Source organism: Maylandia zebra, linkage group LG7, assembly GCF_041146795.1.
Source record: "Maylandia zebra isolate NMK-2024a linkage group LG7, Mzebra_GT3a, whole genome shotgun sequence".
Classification (NCBI taxonomy): Eukaryota; Metazoa; Chordata; class Actinopteri; order Cichliformes; family Cichlidae; genus Maylandia; species Maylandia zebra.
This window is the reverse complement of record NC_135173.1, coordinates 1728798-1756529: the sequence shown is the minus strand read 5'-3', so window position 1 is coordinate 1756529 and position 27732 is coordinate 1728798. Positions and strand designations below refer to the sequence as shown.

General features: G+C 45.2%; 1 protein-coding gene across 3 annotated transcripts in view; it reads left to right on the top strand.

The window, feature by feature from the left end:
* Positions 1 to 22835, top strand: part of ccnd2a (cyclin D2, a) — a 161859-nt gene extending 139024 nt beyond the window's left edge. The window contains exons 1-5 of one of the 3 annotated variants that reach the window (XM_004569121.6): positions 2555 to 3044; positions 4377 to 4592; positions 6951 to 7110; positions 14076 to 14224; positions 19053 to 22835. In XM_004569121.6, coding sequence (XP_004569178.1) covers positions 2850 to 3044; positions 4377 to 4592; positions 6951 to 7110; positions 14076 to 14224; positions 19053 to 19226 — 894 coding nt within the window. In that variant the 5' untranslated portion in view covers positions 2555 to 2849 and the 3' untranslated portion in view covers positions 19227 to 22835. Of the gene's footprint in view, positions 1 to 2554; positions 3045 to 3267; positions 3939 to 4376; positions 4593 to 6950; positions 7111 to 14075; positions 14225 to 19052 lie in introns of those variants that run through there. The other 2 variants (XM_004569122.6, XM_076885537.1) reach the window with 2 other exon arrangements.
* Positions 22836 to 27732: the final 4897 nt, after the last annotated feature.

Here is a 27732-nt window from a genome sequence, read left to right as displayed (position 1 = left end):
GCTTCGCGAAAATAATAATGTTGATAAAACGCAAACCACCGGACTTGTCCCGTATCCTCGGGATGTTTTATTTAACTTAACTGAGCCAAACATGACATTTCAAAGTTTGAGGCAGCACAAAAGATTTTTGCTCCGACAGATATTTCCTGCAGTGTGCAGCGCATAATTTTCAACAAACTTTTAAAACATCGCTACTTATTGATCGCCCCCCTCCCGGGGTGCTTTTGCCTGCCTACTGTCGCCACTCCTTAACGTTTCGAAGTTGCAGGGCGGGTTCCCGTTTTATTCTGGTGTGATAATTGAATGCTTCCGGGGAGAGAGAAAAAACACGCTCCTGCTTTTGCTGCTTCTTCTGAACTCACTCAGAGGAGCAGTTGGTGTCACTTTTTGGCAATAGAAAAAAATAGAAACTCATCTGTTGTGTTAACAGAGTAATATGTTGGTACTTCAACCGCGTAAATGATGGAGTGAAGGGTGTGAAATGCTTTTCCACTGAAGTAGATACATGTTTGAGTCATTATGAGTCTTTTTTGGTTATTGTGTGATCTGAAAACACTTTAACACGATTGAATCGACTTCTTTTCAGCCTTCGTGTGTGGGTGGGATTTTTCCCCCCACTTTTTTCAGAGAGTGGTTTTTTAGGGATTGAAGAATGTTTGTGTGGGTGTGTGATATTCAACAGATCTAACCGCTGATTTGAATTAATGCCTCACCTGTAACAAAGAACAATCAGACTGCGTAATTGCGCGTGGTGTGCTGAGCGCAGCTGATAGGACTGGAGTACCTGTTTGGCCATATTCTTGTTGCTCGTTCTTATTTAAAACTGGCGTGTTTGATAAGAAATAATGCAACTTTGTCTCTTCTTATCCTGTGACAAGGATCCTTTTTGATCAAGTCAAGAACATATTTGTGAAGGTTTTTCTGCCTTGATGTAACTTAAAACTGTCCATTTTAAGTATGACCCATCATAAAGTGCAGATATTCGCGTTTTTCAATTGAGAATATCTATCAGTCAGGATCAAACGCCTTTAAATTTGGTGTTTATGATTTTTTTTCTCAAGTGAGAATGATTTGTGGTGATGTCCCTGTGCGCTGACTTCTTTCATTTCAGGCAGTTGTTTAAAAAAACGTGACAGTTTTTAGGGGGCACTAAACACTGCAGACGCCAATGAAATCTGCCCAGTAACAATCGTACAGCCTCATTCGAGGGCTGAGGAGCTATTGGCTATGCAAATAGGAGGAGGAAGCAACTTAGACTGGAAAAAAAACTTTAAAGAGACATTTCCACCACTTTTCTCACAAGCACTGCTATAGAGCCAGCAAGCTTCAGATGGAAATTAACAGCTCTAAAGCTCTGAGGACTTTACAGTCCCCAGTCTTCCCCTGATGCAGCGATGTCTCGTTTCTTTCACGGCTTGCTCTTTGAAGTTGACTAAGAATGGGACGGGGATTAACATATTTACCCATGCAGATTCTCTTTGTGACTGTATGTGAGGCTAAATCATTTGGCAGTCATTTTTTTAATTATCTGCTCAACGACTTACATTCTCGTTTCCACCTGCTTGTTTTTCCATGTAAATGATGACAGAAGTCTAATTAAAAGTATATAAGTGTGTGTGTGTGTGTGTGTGTGTGTGTGTGTGTGTGTGTGTGTGTGTGTGTGTGTGTGTGTGTGTGTGTGTGTGTGTAAATATATATATTCATATATATATATATATATATAGTGATTTTCTTTCTGTTGATATTATTTGTGTTGTGCAAATCCAGCGCGTCTCATCTTTGTGTTATCTTTAACAGCAGATTATGCAAAAGAAAAAAAAGTCAATGCTGCTAGAAATTTCCTAGAAAGTTATCTCATAAACCACCAGCAGCTTTGTGGCGGCTATAAAAAAAGTATAAGATGATGTGTGTCCGTCTATGTGCGCTGGCGGGTTTGACGTCTATGCGGACGCGCGCGCGTGTGCGTGCGCGTGCATCTTTAAGTGCTAACTTGTATTTATGGCTGCTTGCCTACAGTATCTACATGCATCACATCTGCACCAAGGTTCACCGAGTCCATTGCAATGCAATGAAAAAAGTGGCAGACATCAATAAATTAGTTCTCTCATTGGCTCCGTAATCTGAGATAATATACAAATTATTTTCACAAGAGGGCTCTTGAAGCACTTTATCAACTAAAGCTGACTTCTGGGAGCCTTTTGATGCTGAAAATATGTGCAATAATAAAGCAACAATGAACATATTGTAACAATTCTATATCCTGATTTTGTAACGATCATCATAAGTTCATCAGGCACCAGCATCAACAAGAAGCCCCCCAATAAAAATGCACGCAAGGACTGTACCTGAATGCACTGTCAGTAGGCTAAACGCTTTAACGCAGCCACAGGAATAAGTCTAATTGCCTTATTTGAACCCCAGTTAGTAAAATAACGTGGCCATAGTTGGATGGTGTTATTCTGTGCTTGCCCCTACACTGCTGTGCATCTGCATCTAAAATGCATCAAGTTTGGTGAAAGTTGTCTTTCACAGCAGGGCAGTAGAAAGAGAGACTGGAATGCAGCTTGTTGTGTCTATACAGAAGTAATGCAGTTGCGTCAGTGGCGGACGCAGGGCAGGCTAAATGCGCCTGATCTTAGGCAGCGAAAGTAGAGGCGAGCTGTGGGGAGAGAGGAAAAAGTTCTCAACAAGGAGAGGCAGGACTACTCTTACGGAGCCCCTGCAGTCTCGCTTTTTATGCCTCTAAAAGACTTTTCCTGCCATCTTTTTGCATTTTCGCTCTGCAACACGCCTTTGACGTCTCCGAAAGCGAAATCCTACTTTTTAACTTCAGTGAAAACACCAGCACCATGGAGCTGCTCTGCCTCGAAATGGACACCATCATACGAGCTCGTCCCGATCCGAATCTGCTGTGCGATGACAGAGTCCTGCAGCGCTTGTTGACTATAGAGGAGAGGTTTTTACCCCAATATTCTTATTTCAAAGGCGTCCAGAAAGATATTCAGCCGTTCATGAGGAGAATGGTGGCCACTTGGATGTTGGAGGTATAGCGAAACACCGAGTGCTGACAAGACATATTATTTCCGTGCTCGACTTTAAAGCCTCTCGATTTGTTTCATTTCTTTATCGAGCAATGGTTGAAATATTCCGAGGAGCACATATGGCATACGACTCATATTTCCGACTGCTATTTCCTTATATTATTCGTCGGTGCCGTTTAACGCAATTTCTTTCCATTTTTAAAGTCCGATCGCTGCGTTTACGAAAGTGGCAGCTGTGCCATCTGTGGCACCGGAGGATTTCCTTTATCTGCCTCACATGGTGTCTGCACATGTTGCCCGTTGATTATTTGATGTTATTATTTTAGATAGGCTGAATATTTTTCATGCACACGTATGCACTCCCCCAATTCAATGCTGACTTGCGCTGTATCGCCATGTTGGTTTTTATAGGAGTGCTTTTAAGAGGATTTACAGTGTCAAAAGCAAAGTAACAGCGCGTAAAAACCGTCGGTAATGACAGAAGAGGGTCTTAGGTGTCCACCAAATACACACTCGATCACAAAAAGCGTTGCGATCGCTTTAGATATCTATTTAAATGTCGGGAAGGGCGAGGGCCTTATCGCTTCTTTTGGTCTCCAGTGACTTGCCGAAGATTTCTGTTCATTTGTTGACGATCCGTCAAATATTTCGGGTCAACAGCCTTCTCTAAACAATCTGCAGTCTTTCCTCTTTATTTTCATGTAAATATTGTCAGAATCTGACGCACTGGAGATTTTTAATTAATTTTTGAAATAATTATATCGGCTCGGCGGTGAGGCACGCCACACCAGCCGCTTGCGACTTGCCTCTTATTTTGACATTTTCTTGATATTTATCGCGCATGGATACGGATAGGAATTGTCGGATATGATGTGGAAGAGTCTGCTGAACATTATGGTGTGAAGAAAGTCGCTCCAGATAATTTATTTCTATTTTTAAATATTTTATGAAAATATGACGACTGTTTTAAAAAAAAAGTGTGTTTCCGTGTGCTGCGCTTTCCTGGTGTTTTTTTGGCTCGGCTGATTGTGACTTGAATTCATTTCTTAGTGAATGAACTGCAGGAATGCGAGTCTATTGAGAGTATGTGTCTTAAAGTTATTTCAGTCTTTGTGAAATAATTTCTTTCGAATTATTTTGTGATGTCGCAACAGATCTGGGCTGGGCGCAAATTCTTGGCTGAGCCCCAACTATGTGTGTCATTGATTTTAAATGTGCTCTTATGTGATCACTCTTTTGTTTCGTTATTTCACAAAAGTTTTATATACGTTTCAAGCGCTGAAAAGGAAGTCACGTGTCGTCAACGTTGTCGCCTTGTGTGCTGTCTCCTTATAGGTTTGTGAGGAGCAGAAGTGCGAGGAAGAAGTTTTTCCCTTGGCCATGAACTACTTAGACAGATTTCTAGCAGTGGTACCCACCAAAAAGTGTAACCTGCAGCTGCTGGGAGCAGTGTGCATGTTTCTTGCATCCAAATTGAAAGAGACTCGTCCATTAACTGCAGAGAAGCTGTGCATCTACACAGATAACTCCATCAGACCACAAGAGCTGCTGGTAAGCGACAGTTCTACGTGTTTCACGCAGTTTGCAGTAACACATCTGCAGACTCACATTGTCACCATCAGCTGGTTAAACATATTACATAACTTCTTCTTCATCAGAGCAGGTTTGGAAGCCGGGATTTGTTCTCGAGTATTTCCTTCTTTAAAGGTTTCAAATGTGAGGTATACTCGACACTGTCCCCATTTCACTGAATCGGTTGTCCAGGCTTTAGACATGAAAGGCGCAGGAAGGAGCTCAGTGCAGGATTGTTCTACAAGGGCTCTCTTTACTGTATAAGACCCTCAAGGCTTTACAGTAACCTTCCAGCCTGTGCGGTGGTCTCCATCGCCATCTGCTGGTAGATATTTTTCACAGATCAGCGAGGTCATATTGAACTGGAGCCAAAGTTCTCTGTTCCTGTGAGCTAGAGAGGGAGAGACGGAGAAATTCAAGTTTGCCTTTTACAGTTTAGCTGTGTCCAAAAATAACTGTGGATGCACACATTGCTGACGTGAGGTCACGAGTCACTGTTTCTGATTCTAACTGCACATGAAACCCACGGTACAGAAAAAGTCACCATTCTGTGTCCTGTTTAATGAATATAAGCTCTGTTGTGCTGGCAAACCAATTAATTAAGTCAGTTTCACATCAGATAAGTATTTTCCCTCCTGCTCTGTGGCGCTACATAAACATTCCTCAGTAAACAACAGCCAATCCCACCCATGTTGTGAAAGAGGCCACATATTATGATTCAGACGGGGCTGATGGTTGCAGGCCTGCCTCGCTGCCTGACTGGCGGCTCTACCCACTGAGCAGACTGCCGCTGCAGCACATTCAAGCCCCAGACGAGCTGCTGTTGATTTGTTGCTTTCCCGTAATTTTCTGGAATGACAATTTCATTTGTTTAATGAAGGTTCCGACTCCGAGCCAGCGTGTTAAAGTTCCAGTTTCAAACAGCTTATTTTGAAAAGAAAAGCAAAATGCGCTGCTGTGGCTGGAAACTCGTATCATCTGCATGCAGTGCTGCACTTGACAAAAAACCGTCTCTGATACCTTCATGTTCAGACTGCAGACGAAGCCCTCAGTCCTTGAACTGGTTTGCTGAGGCCTCCTTTCTGTGTTTCTGTATAAGGCAGTATTTTGGCTGACACGCAGATACAGGAAACAGATCAGCTGCTCGGGGCATGTGATCGTTTTTTTGTCCTCATCTTTAGTAAGAACTTCTTGTAAAGAGAACCACAATTTTACGAAGAAGGTGTGACCAGAGGAAGGCAGTAAGCAGAAGGAAGTGGGTGATACCAGATTGCCACCCTTGTCAGCATAAAGCATGTGTTGCAAGGTTTGTCGCAGCTATTGCTATAGGCTTTGGTGTTGCGTACTGTCATGGATGGAAAACGCCTTTTAATAGCAGGAGGCTGCTAATGATCAGACAAAAACGTTGCTGTAGCCAGAAGAAGACGGCTTTCACTTTATGAAACTCCAGATTTCATCAGGAACATGTCCTGTTTCTCAGTCTCTCAAACATCAGCAAGATAGCAAAGCATGACATGACTGACAAAGGTCACTTTGATTGGGACAATGCATGCTGCTAGTAGGGGCGGCCATATTGAATTGTCTCATGACCGAGTCCATGTGGTCTCTCCTTCTTAAAGGGAAAATGAAGAACATCCATCCTCCCAGTCACAAGGCTGCAGTGCGGAACCAAACCGCTGACATTTTTTCCCAAATTAGTCACCAGCTCTTTCGTTAATCACCTCCTCCTCTAGGAAGTGAAAGTAACAATGCAGTCTCAGAAAAGAGAACGCCACACCTAGTATCCTCACCCCGTGTTACAGACGTGCAGATGGATGAGCACGTGTCAGCACATCCTGCTGTGAGATCTAAATGAAAGACTCAGATGCTGATTAATCAAACGGAGTTTCAGTCTTTCCTCAAGACACTTCATGTGGAAAAATATAGTAACTAAGTGCTGCAGTGCATAAATAGGATTCTGATTGATATATTGAGATAAGAGATGACATACTTAATGCTGACTGTGCTCAGCAGACATAGGCTGCTTATCCGTGTTCACTCTGCGCTCACACAGCAGAGCCTCTGATGGGCCTCTTTAGGAAAGTCCCCACATGCCAGACACCAACAGGGAGGGAGACAGTGATGCCGGGTCACCTGGGTTGGTGGCACTGCTGGTGATTCTCTGTCCCAGGCCCAGCCGAGCAGAGACTAATAACAATAACACTTAACCTCCAGATGCTCGCCGTGTATGTCACATTAACACACTTTTGGCTCAAGCGCACCTGGCTAAACAATAAAAGTGCAGAGCTGCAGCTGAAGTTGTTTTTCCGCCATCCCTTTTCTGCTCGCTCTCTCTAGGAATGGGAACTGGTGGTCCTGGGGAAGTTGAAGTGGAACCTGGCAGCAGTAACACCGAACGATTTCATCGAGCACATCGTGAGAAGGCTGCCGCTGCCCGAGGATAAGCTGGCACTTATTCGGAAACACGTCCAGACCTTCATCGCCCTCTGCGCCACAGGTAGGAAACGTTCGATTCGATTCCCTGCAATGAATCGCTGAGCCAGTCTGGACGAATTGAGTCCAAAGATGACCGTATCTTTTCCTCGATCTTTTTTCTGTCGTCTGTGCCAAATCAAACCAAGCACTAATGGCTTACGCTAGCATACTTTGTAGTGTTGTCTTTGCCGTTTCTTCTTTCAGGGCCGTGTCCAAGTCTTCTTTGGAGATCTGTTATGGGCCAGTCACAGCTAGCCTTACCTTCAGTGAGAAAATATTCTTCCTAAGAAAAGCATTAGTCGTAAAAGTGTCAGCCTCTCAGGTCTGACATCCATCGTCTGTCTTCTCCCAGCAGCCTCTGAAGTAACGCTTCAAAGCCTGATTGAGGGGGTCGAAAAGACAAACGGACAAGGGTGGAGGCAGGCAGACCATTGTCTTTTTACACTTGAGCTGAATGGTTCCCGTAAGATCAAACATGCAGGGAGGGATGGAAGGAACGAGAGCCTCAACATGATATGAAGGGAGAGTGAGGTCAAAGTGGAAAAGATGCAAGAGGGGTGAGGGGAGTCAGAGCCAGAGGAGGGTATTGTTTTTGTGCTGCCAAATCTGAGGCATGTCATGTTTTCAAATTTCCTACGTTCTCTCTCTTAACTTCACACGCCTCCACGCCCCGCTGCTGGAGGACATGATGGCGTTTGCAATAGGGCAGATTTCCCTCAGGTCACCACGATCAGAGCTACAAAGCAGGCGGGGCCACGAGCACCTTCTTCCACTGCTTCTGGGCACGCTCGAGGACTTTGTGCGAACGTTTACTTTGGATAACCGCACAAGTCATCCTTAATAATGCTCTTTGCCCCCCACAAACTGGTCAGCGACCAGCAGCTGCTTCATTTTCTCTGCAGGTCACAAATAGGAATGCTAACTAACACCCCCCCACACACACACATGGGAAACACCTCCTTCTGCTGACAACATTGGGAGGAGTGTACACAGTTAGATGAATAGATACGTGACAATCGCAGCATGAGGCGATCTCCTGCACCGATTGTGCAATGGATTCAATACAGACAGCAGAGTCTGAGATGACGCTTCATTTTTTTAATACTTCCCCTGTGTCCTCAGTCCGGTTCCCTCAGTTTTCTCATATCTCACTTTTTTCCTGTCTCACCCCGTATTTTTGCCAGAGGATTAATGTTTGGAATGACAGCGTGTCAGGGATCGGACCTATTCCCCAAGCAACGTTGCGAAAGACTCGGCGCGCACTTTGTCCGTAATTGCTTCAATGAGGCAGTGGAAATAAATTTACGAGAATCGTCCTCCTGACACTGTACTCTAGGAGAGCCTCGCTGTGGAGATCGCTCTGGACCGTCATCGGCCGTTTATTTGTGTACACGCTCCGTATCCAGGCAAGCACGAAGTGAGGGCAAAATGAGGAAAGATTCAGCACGAGTGAGTCAACGGTTTGGTGCATCGGAGGATCTCTGGGAATACGAGACCCGTTTGTGAAACATTGCCAGCTGTAAATCTTCGGGTTATCTGGTGAGAATCCTCCTCGAAGACATCCTCTGAGCAGAGTTGAGAAGGTAAAGGCGCAGGAGGATTTCTCTCTCGGGAGGATTTAGGTTTACGAGCCGGTCGACAGCGGGGTCACCTGTGGCCTCGGTCCCACCGCCGCTGTCCCTTTACGGGAAAAGAAACCACGCGTAAAACCACGGCTCTCTGTTCTCGAGAGGAGAATAAGGCCTCTCGTTCCTAATGGCTCCTCTCTTTTGATGAAACAGTTCCGTTCGGGCCACTCGGTGGGATTTTGTCAGGTGGCGCAGGCTGGCTCTGTATTAATTAATAACATTGGCTGGTCCATTCAGGACTATGCAAATGGCTCAGGGGCTCAGCTAGAGACTGGGAGAAAGGAGACAAAAGGCTTGGCCCTTACATTTCATATGCAGAGCCGTGTGAGGGTCAGCGCTGCAGGGCCACTTGATAGGAAACGCCAGCGTTTCCCTCAGGCAGGCTGCCGGATAATAGCCCAGAAACAAGCTCATTAAGGGAGATTATGAACCTCCGTTCCTAGACACAGACACCGAGCACTCTGAGCTTCCTCTTCTATTCTTATTCACCCGAGTTAAAGTGGGAGAATGGACGGGGTGCGTGGGGCAGACAGATGCAGCCCAACCTGTCTGCTGCGGTCATTGAGCCCCATCTTCTTGCCATATTGGCAGGGTGCATTTTTTCTGTAATGGTATGCATGGAATGGTGACAATGGTCACAGAAGCTGATCAAAAGAAATCTCTGGATCCGGGCCAGCAGCGCTGTCCAAGAGAGACTCGACACAATGCAGATTTCGCTACAAGTTGGGATCCAAGTAATGAGCGCTCGTTCTTTTGTCTCCGAATAGTATTTGATCACTTATTGCTGGTATGTGGAAGTGTCTTTCAACTACGTATGAAGGGACTTGATGATTAACTGGTTAGTTTATCAGGACAACTAATGATTCACTAGCTGACAAACACGAGGGAACTGAAGCCGTGCTTACTTTCAACTGCAGTGTAACTTTGGTATTATTCCGTTTATTTTATTCCCAACCTCCATGTTGGGAATGTTTCAATTTAGCTTTCTGGAAACCGGCAGCTTTCGGCCTCTTTGGCCTTTTCTGGGTTCTATGAGCTGCGTCTTTAAATCGGCGACAGCTCAAATGTCGCAGCTTGATTCACAAGCCCTCTTTCTTTTGTTTTGCCTGTTAAGTCTCTCTAGTCCAGAGGCAGGAATGCTCCTTGTAGCTTCGACTCCAAGGGGCCGTGGCACGGAGAATCCCCTCCAGCCTGGGCTCAGCATTGTAAAGATGGATGATTCATCTCAGATGTGTTCAATGAAAAGAGCTTTGCTGGTGTTTGTTTACATAAAATCCCCTCCGTGTTTGATGAGTCAGAACCCGAACAAATTAGCCACCTTCTCCAGCGAATTATCCTTTCCCTGCACGCTCCGCTGATGTGAGGAATCATGTCCGGTCCGCCTGCATTGTCAACAGATGAAGCAGGAAAAGGCTTCCTGACAGTATGTGCCCAGTAACGTGACACACAGGGTGAATCATCGAGTGGCACGTCCTGAGTTCTCCTCTTCACCTCGCTGTTTAATCAGCACCACAGTATAAATCCTGCGGCTGGTTGAGTCACACCGGAGATCGCAGACATTTTGCTTCGGCTGCTACAATTATCCCAGCAAAAAGGTTTAGAAATCAAAATCTTCCGTGTTTTTCTCGGACGTCATGTTAACCACAAAGACTAATATTTGTACTAAAGTAAATGCTTTGGTTCCAGATAGTTTGACTCAACATTTTTCTCAGCACACCGTCCCCTCATTTTTGTCTTCCTCTTTAAAGGCTACTTGATACGGCCTTTAAATGCTGTCATTGGGATTTAGTTCTTTATTTCAAAAGCAGGACGTGAACAGGGAAATATAACTGTAGGATCTAATCAAAACTACTGCGACAGCACTTTGAGGTTGTTGCAGGAGCGATACACTAAACGGAAGATTGTTTTTGCTATTCGGACGGAAAAACAAGAATCGCTCACATTGATCACATCAGATGAGACTGATGAAGACACAGCAGGCAAAGGGGGTGGGTTACAAAGCAGCTTGCAGATGTGCTACACCTGTTGGCACGCTAATGCGACTTAAATGGCGTGTCATGTTATGACAGTTGCCGAGTAGATGCATAGAAGCTGATGTGAGCGGCCACTGAGGTCAGCTAAACGTCTGACCTGTGGCTGAGCGTCACTTTGTGGCCTGTCGGCGCCGACGCGATGCTTCTGTGAGAGGAGAGCGGTGCATGGTGCCGGCTGTGCCTCAGTTTGTCTGTCAGGCACAGCCGACATCGTGTTTACAGATTGTTTATTCGTTCTTTAACAATGAGCAGGGAATTCGTGGTGATTGGTGAGGTAACGATGGAGCAGCATGACAGTATATTGGGTACAGACACTGAATTACAATAGTCCACACGATGTCATCTGAAAGGGACGAATAGCCCGAGATTTTTGAATGAAGCTTAGTCGATTTAATCTAAACTGTAACTGTGTTCGGGAGAAAAATCGCTCTCCAAATCTGTACGCTCCTCAACACTCAACTCGACCATCTCAACACTGATGTTACTCAAGACTGCAGCTGTGACACAGGATGTGATAGCGAGAGGCTAAAAGGGCAGCTTACAATTAACACACAATTCTGAGCAAGAGTGTGCAACTCTCACAGGTTTGGGTTTTTTAGTTTGTTTCCAGAGTGACAGCCAGACAGGAAGCAATGGAAATGACAGAAATATCAAGTTGTTGTTTGTTAGTTTGGCATTTGTGGAAAAAAGCCGGCGTGTGGGCCTCGGCCAGCCGCGGTAGGTGGATTGTCTTCTGAGAAGGTCGTGTTGGCTGACGGTCTGTGTTGCGTTAGTGGTGAAACATACTGTCATGCCAGTCCTAAAGAGATGTTTGCTTTTAACCTTAATCAGTCAACCAAACCCCGCGTCCTCGTAACGGCGCTCCCTTAATAAACACGTTCAATAAGCGCTACATGTATAGAATACAAGAAGCTGATTTATCGCTGTGGAAAGAGAGGTCAGGGTAAATCCGTCTTTTTCTTTGGCTGTTGTTCAACTTTCCAACTTTAATTAACTTACAATTTTAATGTGCGTGGTGTGCGTTGCAGCCACCCAGATGGAGCGAGCCATGTAGGGCAGGAGAATGTGCGACCGGTGGCCCGAGGATGAAGTTTCATGGGGTAGGAACAGGGAGGAATGGAGACGAGGGGGCACAGGGAGGAGAAAGGGCCATTGAAGGGGCTGAGAGGCGTGCAGGCCGGGCCAGCCAGCCGCTGCTCACAGGGAGCTTTCCATCGCAGGCGTCCCCACTCAGCTACATACACTGTTTATCCTCAACATGAATATCAATGAGGGCCTCCTAAAATACAGCCATTCTTCCCCCCACATGCAGCAGCCACCAGGCCCGAGTGTCAGCCCGCATCGGCTGCACGCGCACGTCCTTGTTCTGCTACAGACCTGTCTTGTCTTGAGTGCGAAAAATCAGCTTGCTGCCCACTGCCTGCCACTCAGCTCTCCCACAAACCAACATCTGTGCCGTGCGTGTGTGGGGGGGGTCAGTGTGTGTCTGCATCTGAAAGCACGCAGGCATCGGCGCATTGTTTCTCGCCTGTGCCGCTGAGGTGTCTGTTGCCTCGCCTGTCGCTCTGCGCTCGCTGCACACTTACAGTAAATCCTTGTATGCCTTTGTCGTCTCAGCCCTCTATAGAAAGTTGTGCTCTTACAGCAGTGATGTAATGCCGGGGGGCTTTGTGCGCTCTTTCCTCTTGGCTCGAGGTAGCCTTTAATAAATCGCCCCCTTGGCAGAGGCCCAGCGGCTAACACAGGGGTGTATAATAAGTTCATTTATTTGTCAACACTGAGCCCACAAGATGAGAAAGCGCCTGGCTGTGCATGTTAAAAAGGCAGTGAGAGGCTGCCTCTGCAGCTATCAAAGGGCCTACCTCTTTGATTCCAAATAAAAAAAAAAGAAGAAGGAAGAAAAATCTCCTTCAGAGCCATCGCACGCGGTTTGCTTTGCAATTGAATATAGCAATATGTTAATGTGCAGGCTGTTTCTATGCCCCCATTGCTCACTCCTCTAACCCAGAGGTGGCCCAGGAACAGAGAAATACTTGCAGGGAGGGATTGGGGGTGGGGGGTTGGATGGGAGGCAGGAGGTGAGGGTCACTGGAGGGCAAGTCTTTTCTTCTTCCAAAACTTCACAAGGGTCTGGACGCAGACTCGAGAGCGATGTGCAGCAGAGTCGTCTAGCTCCCCCTCCTCCCACCACGCCTGCGACCTTCCCCTCTTTTCTCCCGCTTGCCTCGTCACCGCACCGTCCATCGCTGCCCTCTTCGTCTTCCTCCCCCCCCTGTCAAGCCCCTGTCCTCAAGTCCAGCCAGGGTCTTTGTGCAGCCTGTCTAGCTGAATTGGAATCGGTGGCGAGAGGATGGATGCCGCGTCCCTCATTTGGGTGAAATGAGGTGATGACTCTGGACAATGGAGTCACACTCTTCTGCCTTCCCTCTCATAGGCCCGCCACTCCATTAATATGCTAAAAGATAGGAGGGCCGCCAATGCAAACCGCTGCCTGTTGTAGCAACAAAGACGGCGGCATGTGTGCCATTCACCGGCCGTCCAAGCGGGCCATGTGTTACCCAAGAAGAAAGGTAGAAGTTGAGCAAGACATAAAGAGAGAATGCAGAAGGGTGTGTGTGTGTGTGTGTGTGTGTGTGTGTGTGTGCGTGTGTGTGTGTGTGTGTGCGTGTGTGTGTGTGTGCGTGCGTGCGTGTGTGTGTGTGTGCGTGCATGAAGAGAAAACCTCTCCCTGTCTGTCTGTCTGTCTCACTGTATGCCAGTTGCCTTTTCGGGCTTCTGGCCCGTTCACAAGCTGTCTCATTTGCATTATGAATGACAGCGAGGGGAGCTAACAAGGTTATTGGTCTTTGAGACGCACGCCTGTGACCACACGTGGAAAAAGGACCTACAGCAGTGCGCATTGGCAAAGGCACTGAGCCTCTTTATTCCTTCTTTTCCAAGCGCTATGGGGCTTTTTTCAGCGAGCACACGATTTACTCAGGAGATGGAAGAAAAGGGGCCGGGCTGGGGAAAGGGGGACTGCATCGGGGTGAGGGTGGTTGCTTTTCAGCTCCTTTACAAGCCCAGTGAACCCTCATTATCCAGGCCCCTGGTCATTAGCGAGCCCAGCGTTCATAGCCGGTGCAATAGAAGGAGTATTTATTAGCTGACTGCTAGATTACTAAATCATACCGTATCTGTACCCTGCGAACTGAAACGTGCAGTAAAGAAACCAGTGGTAAATACATGCACCCACCTGACCAAAGATTGTGCTTCCTGACTTCATACGCTCGTGCTTCAGACTAACAAACTCACATTTAACTCAAACGTTTTTATTCCTCTAACAGATTTCAGATTCGCCATGTACCCTCCATCCATGATCGCTACAGGAAGTGTGGGGGCAGCGATCTGCGGCCTGCAGCTCGATTCAGCCGACCAGTCGCAGTGGGGTGACAGTCTGACGGACCTGCTGGCAAAGATTACAAACACAGAAGTGGTAAGTTTACCTATCACTGTAGCTCGATCGATTTAAATATGCAGCGTGTTCCAGCGCTAAGAGGTAATACTTACATCTGGAATGTAGGGGATTTGTTGCTGAGTAATATTTTAATCAGTATGACTAAATATTAGTGACTCTGCAGACATCGGTTACATGTTATCTGGTTATCAGAGTACAAGTGTTACAGTAACTATGATTCAGTGCTTAATCAGCTGTTTCCTGCACTGGAAGCTTACTTTTGGAAGTCTTTAGTAGACATTTCTAGTGAAGTGACACATTTAAGTTATCTTATTACCACTGAAACAAACAGGTTTTGCTTTTCTCAAGTAACTGGGTTGTTCTTTTGCCCGACCAAACATGCTACTCTGTTGGAAAGCACATGGCAAGTTAAGAAATGCCACATGTTTGTTGAGGCTGTGTGCGCAACAGACAAAAGTTGAAATGTCACTGAGTTTTGGCTTCACACAGGCATATTTTAGGGGAGATTTACTGCCAATTTTAATAAAAATGAGCACGAGACTGAGCTAAAATGTCTACATTTAAAGAAATGATCGATATTTGTCAGTCCAGCAGCTGCCTCGTGTAAAGGCTCCTCTAAATCGCTCTGTAACTGACAGGAAGGCCGGTGAAGCTGTTGTGCGGCTGCCTGGTACAGTGAATGTTGCACCAGAGGATAAGCTACGTCCAAACACAGGCAGGGCCCCTGCTAGCTCTGAGATTCCTGGCTTTCATCATACACCAGAGAGGATTTTGTCTGTCTGTAGTTCGCTGCTAAGACGAGTAGCTGGGCAGAAGCATAACCTGTGAAGTTCTTCTTCTTTAGTCCCCGGAGGGTAAGCTGTCGAGCACAGGTCCACAACCACCACCTTGCCAGGAGTGCTGCTAATACCTAACGTGATGAAAACGTCTTTTGGTTGGTAATGGCAGACTTACTCTAAACTGTGTGCAGAGTGCACAGGGGGCACGACACAGATCCCGAGCATCGGCCGTGGCATGTTAAATTCTGCCTGAAAAGGAGGCAGAGGGGGAGGAGGAGGTGGAAGAAAGCTGTTGAAGTGTGAAAAGGACACCGAGGGGGTGTTATGCCTCCCTCGCGACAATCGGGCCTCTCTTGTCTCCTCCTATGGTCCATAATGCAGCGCTGCTGGAGAGCATGGCTCCCTCTGGTGCGAACTGTGTGAAGTCTCGCTCAGCAGCTGAGGAAAAACAAATAGTTGGCCTCAGCAGCACAGGGCCTCGGTGTGTTTTAGGCTGCTAGGTCTTAGACTCCGGGGAATTAAGTGGCGCTGTGTCTCAGCGATCAACTCCTTACATTCCTGGATTCAGACAAGCCACGGCTCGCGGTAAACACGGGAGAAAAAGCACAAGGCGCCCGTCCTAATTCAACATATAGGGCTTTAGTATGAACTGCCAAGCAAAGCTTAGGGTATTAAAAGATTTTCCTGAGATCCTCGCATCAGGCTCGTGCACCACGTGCAACACCAGCAAAAAATCTCACTGCCCAGAATTACCTGTCAGTATTAATAAGTGGCGTCAGTCCTATTTACGCCCTTTGTCAGTCTCAGCGTGCAGGCTTTGGTGAAAGAGGAAATGCTGTGTCATTTTAGCAGCGACCCTACCTTCATTTAGACTTCAGACACCAGCGAGGTGGTACGAGTCTAAAAGAGTACGCGTAACATACCCCGTGTGATTTTGGCACAGCGGCTCGGCGAGCAGCGACTCGTAGCCGCTCGGCCAAAGAGCCAGGCGAAATATGAAGGCCGAGTTTCGCCAACCGCTGCAGCTGCTGCTGCCAACAGCGCCGTGGCCGACGCCACCCCCTGGTACCCCGCTGGCATGTGTGGTATCCAGAAGCTGCGGTTTTCCAGTGGAAATGCGATAGGGCCAAGTCACCATCTTTGGGCCATTGCAGGAATGCGTGTTGCCTCGCAAACACCTGGTGTGGCCTTGTGGGGCGAGCAGACGGGCTGTGTGTGTGTTTGTGTGTGAGATGAGCAGAAATGTAAGAGTTCGGTTTACTCTTCATTGATTAAAACAGGAAACGGCGGCAGGAGAGGGTTTAAGAGCACCGCTTCCCAGATTTGTTTTCTCTCAGTCTTTCATTCATCTTTTTCAGCCGGGGTCACATGCTAAGACACCGGAAACACATTTTCCCATTGCTCCCTTTGTTTTTCTTCCTCTTTTTTTAATCACAGTTATTTCCTGGGGACAAAATGCTTGTAATAAAAGATGCATTTATTACGACGGATTATATCTATTAGCACAGCCTGTGGCATCACTTGTGGTGTTTCAGGCATGCGGGCTAAAGAAAGGGAAAGGTCACATTTCTATTGTAACTTGTGGAAATTCAAGTCATGTGGTGACTTCTTATTTCCAGCGTCAGCCCCGGGATATTTTGTTTTCAGATTCCCTGAGATTCGTAGTGCGTCCCTGCCTGTGTGTGTGTTTCAGCTGTCTGACCACCAAATCCTCCCAGAGTAGCCAACACTGTCTTGTGTGGTACAGTCAGCAGTTAAAACACATTCCACGCTTCACACATTTCTTCCTTTTGGTTTTGTCTGTCTGCACGACTTCCTCCCGCTGCCAGTGTCACAAAGGCCGCCCAGGGATACAGTGCATGCCACGATTTGTCAGACTGACAGGCTGTTGCAGTATGATGCATGTTTGGGGTGGGCAGAGGGAGAACTATGACTACAAGAAAGGATCAGAGGTGGTCATGTGTTTTCCGGTTTGAGGCTGCAAAGCAAGATGCTTAAGTGCAACGCTGTGTCCCGTGGTGAATTTATTCAGCGCTGTTGGCCCCTTCATTGTCCGAGTACCTACAGCTCCTGTGGAAACAGCATCGGTGTTTCCAGTAGTCGCACACTGAAGTCATTAAAGGTTCTCAAAGCCCACGGGGCTTGGCGAGGGATCCGAACTGCCGCTCTAAAGAGCAGCGCAGACGGGGGGGGAATGTCTTTTAAGAAATGAAGGCGTGCATTCTTGCGGTAGGACACAGGCAGTTCCTTTACATGTTCGGCGTTTGAGTCCATTTTCTCACAGGAATTGAGATTTTATGACCAATGAGGCACATGTTGGTGGGAAGACTTTGCATGTGTGCATGAACACACCCCCACATTAGTGGCCACCCTCTGGAGAAGATTAAGGGACAGACTCTGGTGGGGTTTCCTCCATGTCAAAGCCAATGCTGAGGAAAGTGTTTGCCCAGAGGCGTGCAGCCCAGATCAGTCAAAAACTGTTAGAATTAAGACGTCAGGGGAGCTCTCACTTAGTATTTTGGTAGTGGCCTTGTAATGGCTTCTTTTTTCACATAGTATATAAATCCTCTTCCTTCTGTTATGTGTTGTGCTGTTTGACCTTTGACATTGTGACCTTTAGCCACAGCTCCCTGAGAGCAACTCTGACATGAGTGAGGGCCCGGTTCCTATTTCATGGAGGCTCCGCTGCACCAGAGGCTGTAACGGGCTGGACTGAGGCCATCAGGTTTAAATTAGCTGTAAATTTCTAAAGAATGTCTCAGCGCTCCACAAGCGGTACATTTTCACCCGTCTTTTCAGTCATGATTCCCACTGACGTCTCGTGCTATAAGGCGCAGGTCATGCATGCATGTGCGTGCACAGAGCTAAAAGGAAGCAGCACGGCTTCAGTTGTTTTTGAAGTGTTTTACCACCAGAGGGCAGTGTTAGCTCTCTGTTAGGGACAGCATTTTGTTCTCAGGCCAGTTTCTCAGTCAATCAGCTCTGCAAAGTACACTTGGCATCTTCTTCATGTGCGTTATTAATGGTTGGTCACCTGCACCTTATGCTTCACTGTTGTTGTTTTGCAGCAACACAGATTTTTTTGATTTCATATGTCATCATTTTAAATCTGATAATTAGTTTGAGCTCCTGGGACTAAAGATCCTTTGAGGTACTTTAGGTATTTAATGACCCTCCTTAAAACAGTTCGACCTTTCTCTGACGCTAACAGCCCATTCAGCACTCTTTTACACCAACCCCCCCTTCCTACCCCCGTCTTACTGCGCTGCACTGTAGCACTGTCTCCCGGGGAAGGATAAGAGGCCTTGGTGCTGTTGAGGAGTTTGTCTCCCAGGTGGATTCTCAGTTTTCCTTGGTGGCCTTTGATGGTGTAAGTCGATGCGGCTGGGTCTCAGATGGATCCCCTGCAGGCAGGCGGGCGCACAGACTGGCTCTCGTTAAAAAAGCACCACCTTTGTGTTCCCACAGGAGGTGGATGTAATTAACATAGCTTTAATACTACCTGTGTTTTCAGCCGCCGTTGTCAAGACGACTCCTGTTTGGGTTTTGTGTGTTTTGGGGAACAGCAGAGGTGGTGGGTGGCTGGATGGGGGAGGGCAGAGGTATGCATGCGAGTGTGCGTGTGCATGCCGGTGCATGTGCGTAGGCTACATGAGGACGATAGTGATGGTATTCGCTGCACAACCCCGGTGGGCTGATGTAATGCTTGGGTCTGGCCCATGTCTGTGGTCTTTTGGAAGCAGCAACTCGAAAGTCAGCTGTCATTTAAAATCACAGCGAGACGCCGTCATCGTGGCCGAAGCACTTTCTGAACAGCAGATTGATATTATAGGGCATAACATTTGTGTTACATGCTTGATAGAAAATTCAAAGGTTTAACTTCTAAGTTTAAATTGTAAGTAACAGAATTGGTTTGCTCTTTAGTTTCATGATAAAGTCTCGCTTTGAATGTGCCCGATCGTACCAAACTGGAACTCTGAGTTGATGAAGAAGCAGGAAAAACGCACTTCCTTGACTGCAGATTTAAAAAGATTGATGTAACCTCTCGATTGTCTTTTGCATTGCAGGATGTTCTAAAAGAGTGCCAGGAGCAAATCGAGCGCGTGTTGGTGAGCAGCCTACGCGAAGGACGGCAGCAGCAACAGCAACAGCAGCAAACTCAGAGAGGCCCGAGTGGGAAAGGCCTGGACGAGCTGGATCAGTCCTCCACCCCGACAGACGTCCGCGATGTCAACTTGTGAACCACCAGAGGGCATCATTGCACAGGATTTACAAAAACAAAAATAGAAACCAACAAAAAAAACTCAATTTTCTTAAAAGCAGAAAAAAAGAACAAAATGTAAAAATGTTAAAAACAAAAGACAGCAATGCTTGCTAGTTTTTTTTTGTGTGTAGATTTTCTGTTCTACAAGTCGAAAACACCTGCTCGCAGAATAGATTTTCGATGACGTTATAGCATAAATGCATCAAATTTGATCCGAGATGAAGCTCTGTGATGCCTTGGATATCCAGAAGGGAAGCCAATCATATTTGCATTCTGCCTGATTGTATAGTATGATCTTTTAAGTTATATTCTAACTATAGATTGATAATGAGGCTGAGACGGAAACTATTTGGAAATTGCGGGATCACCCTGGGGCTTCTCTATCGTTGCGTTACGAGTACTGTCACCGTTACGTTTGAGCCGCTGAACGAGCTCCTCGACTGTTGTGTGCTGAGTGTGCGACTGAGGAAGCCGTGAGACTATTTGCCGAAAGTGGGTGGATCGCATTATCAGGGAAGACCCGGGATGATGATAATTATCAGTAGTATTAGTAATTGTTATTATTATTATTATTATTATTGGACGTCTTTTGAAATTAATAGTAGAGATCAATAAGCTCCTTTTGTCTGGCTGCTTGTGCGTGTCAGTTTGTGGATGCAAGCGTGTTTTTGTGTGTGCGTGTCTGAGTGTGTGCGTGTCTATGTTAACAGTGATTCTACAGCGAAAGGCACTTGAATAAAGTCGCAGGCTTACAGTTGTGTATTTAAAGACAGCGGAGCGAGCCGAGGCTACATATACTTTCTCCATCCGTAGAACTGGGCATCTACGCTACGTCGCTGCCGTCGTGCATTAACAGTGTGTCGTGATTCGTTGTTCTCCAACAATAAACCTGTGTGCGTGGACCACGAGTGAGACGACAGAGGCCGTTATCTTTCTCGGAGGTTATGCGAGCCGTTTGTTCATTACTGCCGTTCCGATAACGAAATATCGCACGTTCGTCGCGCTTTGCGATGAGGCGTTTCTTGTGTCTGGATGGAACGTGCACAGCATGCGTGGCACATGTGAGAGCAGGAGAGTCTTGAGGAAAGTTTCGTTCTTCTGTGTCGGTGAGCGCAGAGCGAGACGAGCGCAGGCTGAGGGAGAGGCACAGCACCGGGTGGCGGGACAGAGACGGTTTTAGTTTTTAGTGGTGCAGAAGTTTGCTGCTGTGTGGGAGACGTGGGCTTTGTACAGCCAGTGGCTGGAAGATGACGAACAATAAAATTGGTATCCGTGGCTGCGTCAGTAACGGATGCCTACAACGACACACAAAGATGTTCCTGGTTTTCCGTTTACGTGGAAATGACACGAGGAAGTAAGACCGTACGCTGCCAGGTCACGCGTTAGGGAATCTTTTGGGGCGGGGGGGTTGGGGGAGGGGTAGAGGATGACAATAACTGTCAAAGCTCATCTGGAGTACCGCATAGGGTTGTTTTCAACACCCCTGTATGATTTTAATGGCAAAGCACTTTGCAAACATGCTCCCCAGGAGATGATTAAATTGAAATGGACGGTGATTGGAGGTGAACAGATGTTTCATTTTTTTTCCTCATTAGCCTTTTCTTTGGTTTACTTTGAAGGGCTGGTTTCCCAACATCAGTCATTTGCCTTTAAAGGAGGAGTCAAATTGAAAAAAGGCTTCCCGCGACTTTCCGCATAAGCACATTCCAAACAAAGAAACAACATTCCCAGTCACGCAAATTGCAAGTTGATCCTGAACAAATAAGAGCATGAATTCACACAGCTTTCTGATCTGTGGGCTCGAGTCGATTTTCTTTTACAATGTCAAGAAATGATTTTGTTTTTACTTGAATTTTTCTTTCTATTTATCTGCATCACAGCCAGGGAGGCAGGGCGCTACCAGCAAGGGTGGTCTGAACATCCAGGTTTGCACATGTTCTTTAAAGGGCCATGAGGTTTGCAATGTTAAGATAAAGCAACGCCTGTGTTTAAAAAAGAATTTGTGTCGCAGTGGTTGGTCAGTTGTTGTTTTGTTGTTGTTTTCTTTCCTTTATGTTTGTTTCTGTTTATGGTGCTGGCTTCCGTAGCGCCCGTCCAGGCCAGTTGTCTGTCAGTGAACACATTTCCCCGGTGAGCTTTGCTGCTTCGAATCATTAGCAAGGGGATTCATCTGCCAGGCAGACAGCAGAACAAAGCGAGACGGCTGATTTTGTTTTGTTTGGTCACGTGGCTTTGTCACAGCAAGGTGTCTTTGACTTCTTTTTATTGTTTTTCCATGACCATGTGTAACTTTGCTGAGTGTGAATGTGGGGATCGGATGATTTTCAGTAAAACTGAGCGATTTCATGACCCGTTTGCCAAATCGTCCCCCATCTGAATATTTGGTATGACCCCTTTATTTTGCCTGTTTTCCTGACGTAAGCTCTCTCCCAAACTTGTGATTCCTCCTGCAATATGTTGTTGCATATGTTCTATTTTGAGACCACCTTTGTCAATTTGTGTTTGATAATATTTTACGGGGCGACCAGACCCACAAAGGGTTTTTCTAAGACTTAGAGATACTGTATTCCAAAGTGAAGAGAGGACAGAGGAGGACTGAAGACATCGACAAAAAAAAAAAGTGTCAATATTTTATTGTATTTTTTGCGCTGCTAAAAGCTATGAATTTGTTTCATTTATACAAAAAAATAACATTACTTAGTTGTGATGTGTCACTTGAGTGTGCTGCTATTTTATAAACATTTGTATTATAATATAATTATTTTACTGCTTAAGAGATACATTCAGAAACCGAAGTAGATGGTGATAGAAGAACATGAAACGAGTATTCGACTGGAAATGTTCATTGTACAGTTTGACCGTTTGCTTAGATAGCATGTCTCGTTTTCCCCTTTATCTATTTTTGCTCTCCTTCTTCAGTCACATTCTGCCCATCAGTGGTATTTCCGATACCTCAAGATTACTGGATTTTAAAAAAACGCAAAATTCATCAGCTATACCTCTGCAGTTAGGGAGCCTGAAACGGAGGGGAAAGAAAAGAACGACGTGTTCTGTTGCTGTTTTAGTTGGAAAACGACTCGCTCGGTGAGATGGGGAAACCGGAAATATGCAAGGCTTCCACTTGGACTCTTTTGGAGGGGGAGCGCCGTGACGTTGCAACAGCTTCTTTGAGGATTTTGTACCGCAGATAGTTCGAGCATGTTCACTACTGTCCGTGTTGGTGCTACATCTGACTGTGTGCAAGCGAGGGGCAAAAACAGCATTCCTATGATGGCCAAAGTACAGTTCTTGCTTTATATAACCACAATCACTATGAATGTCATTAAATATCGATTCTGTATGTGAGAAACGTGTGTTTTGGTCTAAAGATATTGTGTGTGCACCACTGGAACTCCCGCAGAATAATGGCTCGAGCTGACCTGTGGCATCCAGTCATACATTTTCTGGAAGTTTCAATGGTGCAGATTTCCCTTCAAATCGCCCGCTCCCCCTCCTCTATAACTCATATCATGTACCTCAAATGTCTGTTGCACAACCTCTGTTCAATAAACGTCTGCTTTAAAGGGTGTGACACCACATCAGCTCACTATTTCCCAGGCCTGTGTTCCTTTTCAGCTGTGTGTCTGTCTCCTGATCAGGACATTAGTTTGTCAGTCAGCAGCGACTTTAACTGCATCAGTGATGATGATGATGAACCTGGGACAATATGCACTCATCCCACCAGAATTTCAAGCAGTTTCTGCAAATGTGTATGAACCTGTTGATCCAGTCATGCATGCATAGTCACAAAACCAAAACGGGTTCTGGTCCTACTCCTCCTTTGGATCTGCTGCAGATTAAAAGAACCACAGCTCATGTGTTGGATGCAGTACCGTGTACGGTGTCTCCGCAGTGGAGCGTCTGAATCCTGTAGGGCTGCAAAATGTGAGGTGTCGTGCATCTCATGGATGCTTGAACTTGGATGCAGTGTCCCTTCAAGGGAGAGATGGCAGAGGCGGGGCCTTGGAACCAGTACCAGCGTCTGCTAATAAAGAGGCAGGTAAAAGGAAATACAATTTACATAACTGGTGATTTTAAAAAAACAAAAATAATGCATTGAAAGCCGTGCAAGACTAAAGTGCAATATAAGACTGGGATACAGTGTAGCCAGCAGTAAAGAGTAAAGTAACATGAAGACCTACAAATGTGATGCGTTGTGAGCCGTGTGTGTCCTGCTCAGCCAGCAGCTGCTGTTGGAGAATGTCGGAGTAATTAGGGAAAAGGGGAGGGGAATCTATATGAATGTCAGGAGTTTCCCAGAAGAGGCGCACAGTAACAAGATCATAGTAATCACTTCTCTGGTCAGTGGGCTTACTATAAAGGCACGTGTGGCGATATGCTTTTCCACATGTTTTATATTTATATGTTCTAAGAGTCGGTGCAGTCCACATAAGTCTCAAACTCAAGCCAGTATCTTTACTACTTATCCTCCAAGATTTCTAAAAGTCTTATTTTTAATTATTACCATAACTATACAGTTCCCCTTTTAGATATTCAGAGAAAGCAGCTCTTTGTTTAGAACAGTCATTGGACTTTTTGCACTTAGTTCTCATGTAGTGTGTCACAAATCACCTTGCTGCCAAGTGAAGTTCTGCTGAGCAGCTACAGTGCTCAGCAAATGTATTAGACAACCTTTCATTAAAGCAAGAAAATGTGTATTTTAGAAATCTGTTAAAAACTTGTTCAAAATCTAAATATTATATTGTTATTTATCAGGCAAATAACAATCTGACATCCAATCACAACAACAGTCGCCTCACAGTGCTTTATATTGTACAGTAGATCCTACAATAATAAATACAGAGAAAACCCAACAATCATATGACCCTCTATGAGCAGCACTTTGGCGACAGTGGGAAGGAAAAACTCCCTTTTAACAGGAAGAAACCTCCGGCAGAACCAGGCTCAGGGAGGGGCGGGGCCATCTGCTGTGATTGGTTGGGAGAGAGAAGGAAGACAGGATAAAGACATGCTGTGGAAGAGAGACAGAGGTTAATAACAGATATGATTCAGTGCAGAGAGGTCTGTTAACACATAGTGAGTGAAGAAGAAACACCCAGTGCATCATGGGAATCCCCGGCAGCCTACGTCTATTGCAGCATAACTAAGGAAGGATTCAGGGTCACCTGGTCCAGCCCTAACTATATGCTTTAGCAAAAAGGAAAGTTTGATTACTTAACAGAAACTTAAAGAACAGTTTTGGTGTTTATCAATATTGTTAATTTAGGGCAGCTGTGGCATAAACCTTACACACTGTGGTGTTTTTCACACACAAATGTGTCAATGTCAGGGTCACAGGTTTGTTGACGGCAATACAGCGATAGTGTAAAAAAACTGACACAATAAGTGAAGTCCTTACATCGACACATTACCGTTTTTTGAAAAATCTGTCAACTCACGCTTAAAAACAGAAATGTAAAAGAAACTGACACGCAGCTTTACAAAGGTCAATATTTACATATTTGTAACATTTGTAATCAGGAGCATGTTACGTGAAAATTGTAAATGCATATATGCAAGAAATTTTATTACAATAAATTCCTTCCAGTTGTTTTTAACATCTACGCCAAAAAAATCACGTTCCCAGTTGGTCTTTATTTTAAATGTAGGCATAACATTATTAGTATAAAATAATTATAGGATTTTCGATATACATTGTCCTACTATAATACAATTTTCCTTTTTTTTATAAAATTAAGTTATCAAAAAACATTTTGGACATTGTTAGCATCATATAACTGCATACGTGGGATTTAAGTTCACTCTGTCTTCCTAAAATTATGACAACAGGCATAATGGCTGGTAATATGCAAGGTCAATATTTATGCTAAAAACATGTTTTTCTCAAACAGAAACTCTGACCATCCTTTGCCTTGGATAATATCCTTAGTCCAATCCAGGGCCGTGCAGAGATGTTTAAAGGGGCAGGTGCTCAAAGTTAAAAAGGGGCACCTAGAACCAGGCTGAAGAGCAACAACACGTTCATGAAGAATCTAATATGGAAACGCATCAAACTATATCACTGTCATCAGGTGGGGTCAATGCAAAGCAAATGTATGTTTTTGTCATGGTCCCCGTGTCTGCCCGGCTGACCCAGGTTGGCTATGTTTCTTGTTTTCCTTTCCCTCTCGCTGTGTGTCGCCTGGGCGGAGCTCATTGCGGGCTCCCGCCCCTGGCCCTCGCACCCGTGGCTCATCACTTCACCAGCGTCCACTACTTAAGGCAGTAGCTGGAAACATCTCATTGCTGGACTACTGAGTAACCTTGGATTCTCTTTCCCTTGGAGGCCTGGGCGAGCTGAGTTGCTGGTGTGTTGTGTTTTTGGAACTGTGTGAAGAGCCCCTGTTTCCGGACCTCCCCTGTGCCCCTCTGGATTCCCCCCTCGCTCTCACCTGTATATAGTTGCACCTGGTGTTGTGTGTTAATAAAAGGAACTGCATTTAGCTTCCCTTGTCTGCACATGAGTCCATCCCGCCTTGTGACAGTTTTACTGATGGATACAATGTTGCTGTTGAGGAGTTGCTGTTGCTGGAGGGCAGGGCCGTGTTGATCTGAGAAGGTAGACATTAAAGAGTCCACAGGAGAGATGGTAGCCGATTAAACAAGTTATGAGATAATAATAAAATGTAAAGAATGGTGACAGCACTTGGAACCATAAGACAACAAAACTGTGAGACGTAAACTCGCTCTGCCTGCGACTCACTCTTTGCCTCTCTTCCATCTCCTCGTCTCATCTGTCACTCTCCACTTCCTGTCCATCTGAGAACGAGGCACAAACTGCTACTGAATTAATCTATTATTGAGTTATCCACACTTAAAAACTCCTCCACCTAATCCATAATAAAGTAATGATAGAAAAATGTTAGAGAACGAAAACATTGTGTTTATTATTGTTTTTATACTTGAATGCAATGCAACAACTGGTGCAGGTGTCATTGTGACCTGTGCTCTTTGTAATCCAGCTGCTGACGGATCCGCTGCCTCACACAGCGCCTTCTGTCACTGTTTCCTCCTCGTGTCCTACAGAGCCTGTCTGGACAATATTATATCATGAGTAATAATTCAAAGAAATCTATACACATAAAACACGCACATACAGTGACATTTTATACCTTCTCAATGATTCTGTACATACTATGGCCACAAGTTTGAATCATAGTGCTGATCCAGAATCCTTCCCTTATTGTTTATTCCTAGTGCTACAATAATAAAGTAACGAGTATAAAACAATTAAGTAATAAATATAAAATAATGTATTTATGGCGATTCAGTTTGTTTGACTATCCACTCTGTGCAGGCAGAAAGTTTATTAAATGAGATACAATGTTGCTGCTGTAAAATCAGCATTTTATCATATTTGAAATATAAATGTAATATAATCTGTTTCTTAATGCATTTTCTTTAAAACCACGTGTGTGTGTGTTTTTAATCATAATTATAATAATCCATAATTATGTGGATATGCATATTAGATTATTCACAATCTAATAATTTATCATTTATATTATTTATATTTAGTGAAATATAAGCCTTCCTGAAAGGTTTGAGGTCGCTCAAACGGCAAAAAATGCGCGTGCTCTTTCGAGCTCATTCCCGGCTCGTAACCAGCGCGCTCTGCCGTCAAGTGCGAGGATTGGTTAATGATAGTCATGTGACTGATGCAAGCTAGACCCTTTTATTTAGCAAAACTGTGATTAATTGTTAAATATTATTGTTGAGGGGCACAGACAGGAAAAAGGGCACCTGGGGCACCCATCAGGAAAGGGGCACGTGCTCAAGCCCCTTCCGCCCCCCACCCTCTGCACGTGCCTGGTCCGGTCCATGATGATTTTTTGCAAATGTACCGCTCCTCCTGTCACTGACAGTTGCATTAGGTGCTTTTACACTAATATGCGATCTTCCTTACTGATGATGTTACGCATTAAAGATTTACAGCTCCTACTCCGACTGTTTGAAGTCAGCACATTTTGAGTTAAACAAGTTTGCAGCTTTTCAGAAGCTTGAGGCTTTGACACAAACTCAAAGTCACCAATTTGTTTACAATTCAGCCTTTTTTTTCTGTTGACACAGAAAAGTGCAGAATCTGACAACTTCCACGTGTACATGAAAATATGACCGATTTGCATGTGGCCCCAGAAATAACTGATATCCTACAAACAGATAAACATCCTGTTTGTTTGTTTCTTATTATTTACTATTATGGAATTTTAGCTTTAGGTACTTGAAATATATTTCGATTAAACAACTTTTGTACTATAAGCTACCTGTGTAGTAGTATAATGTGCACGTCTAAATCTTTTGTAACCTGGACTCTCTTTAAGAAAAACTCCCAATCTCAGTAGCTGCTCAATTAATCTCCCCTGGATGTCGTAGTCAGTGACTGATCACAGGTGTGTCGACACCTTTCCAGAGTTCATCTTCATAATAAGATCTGTACCCTACAA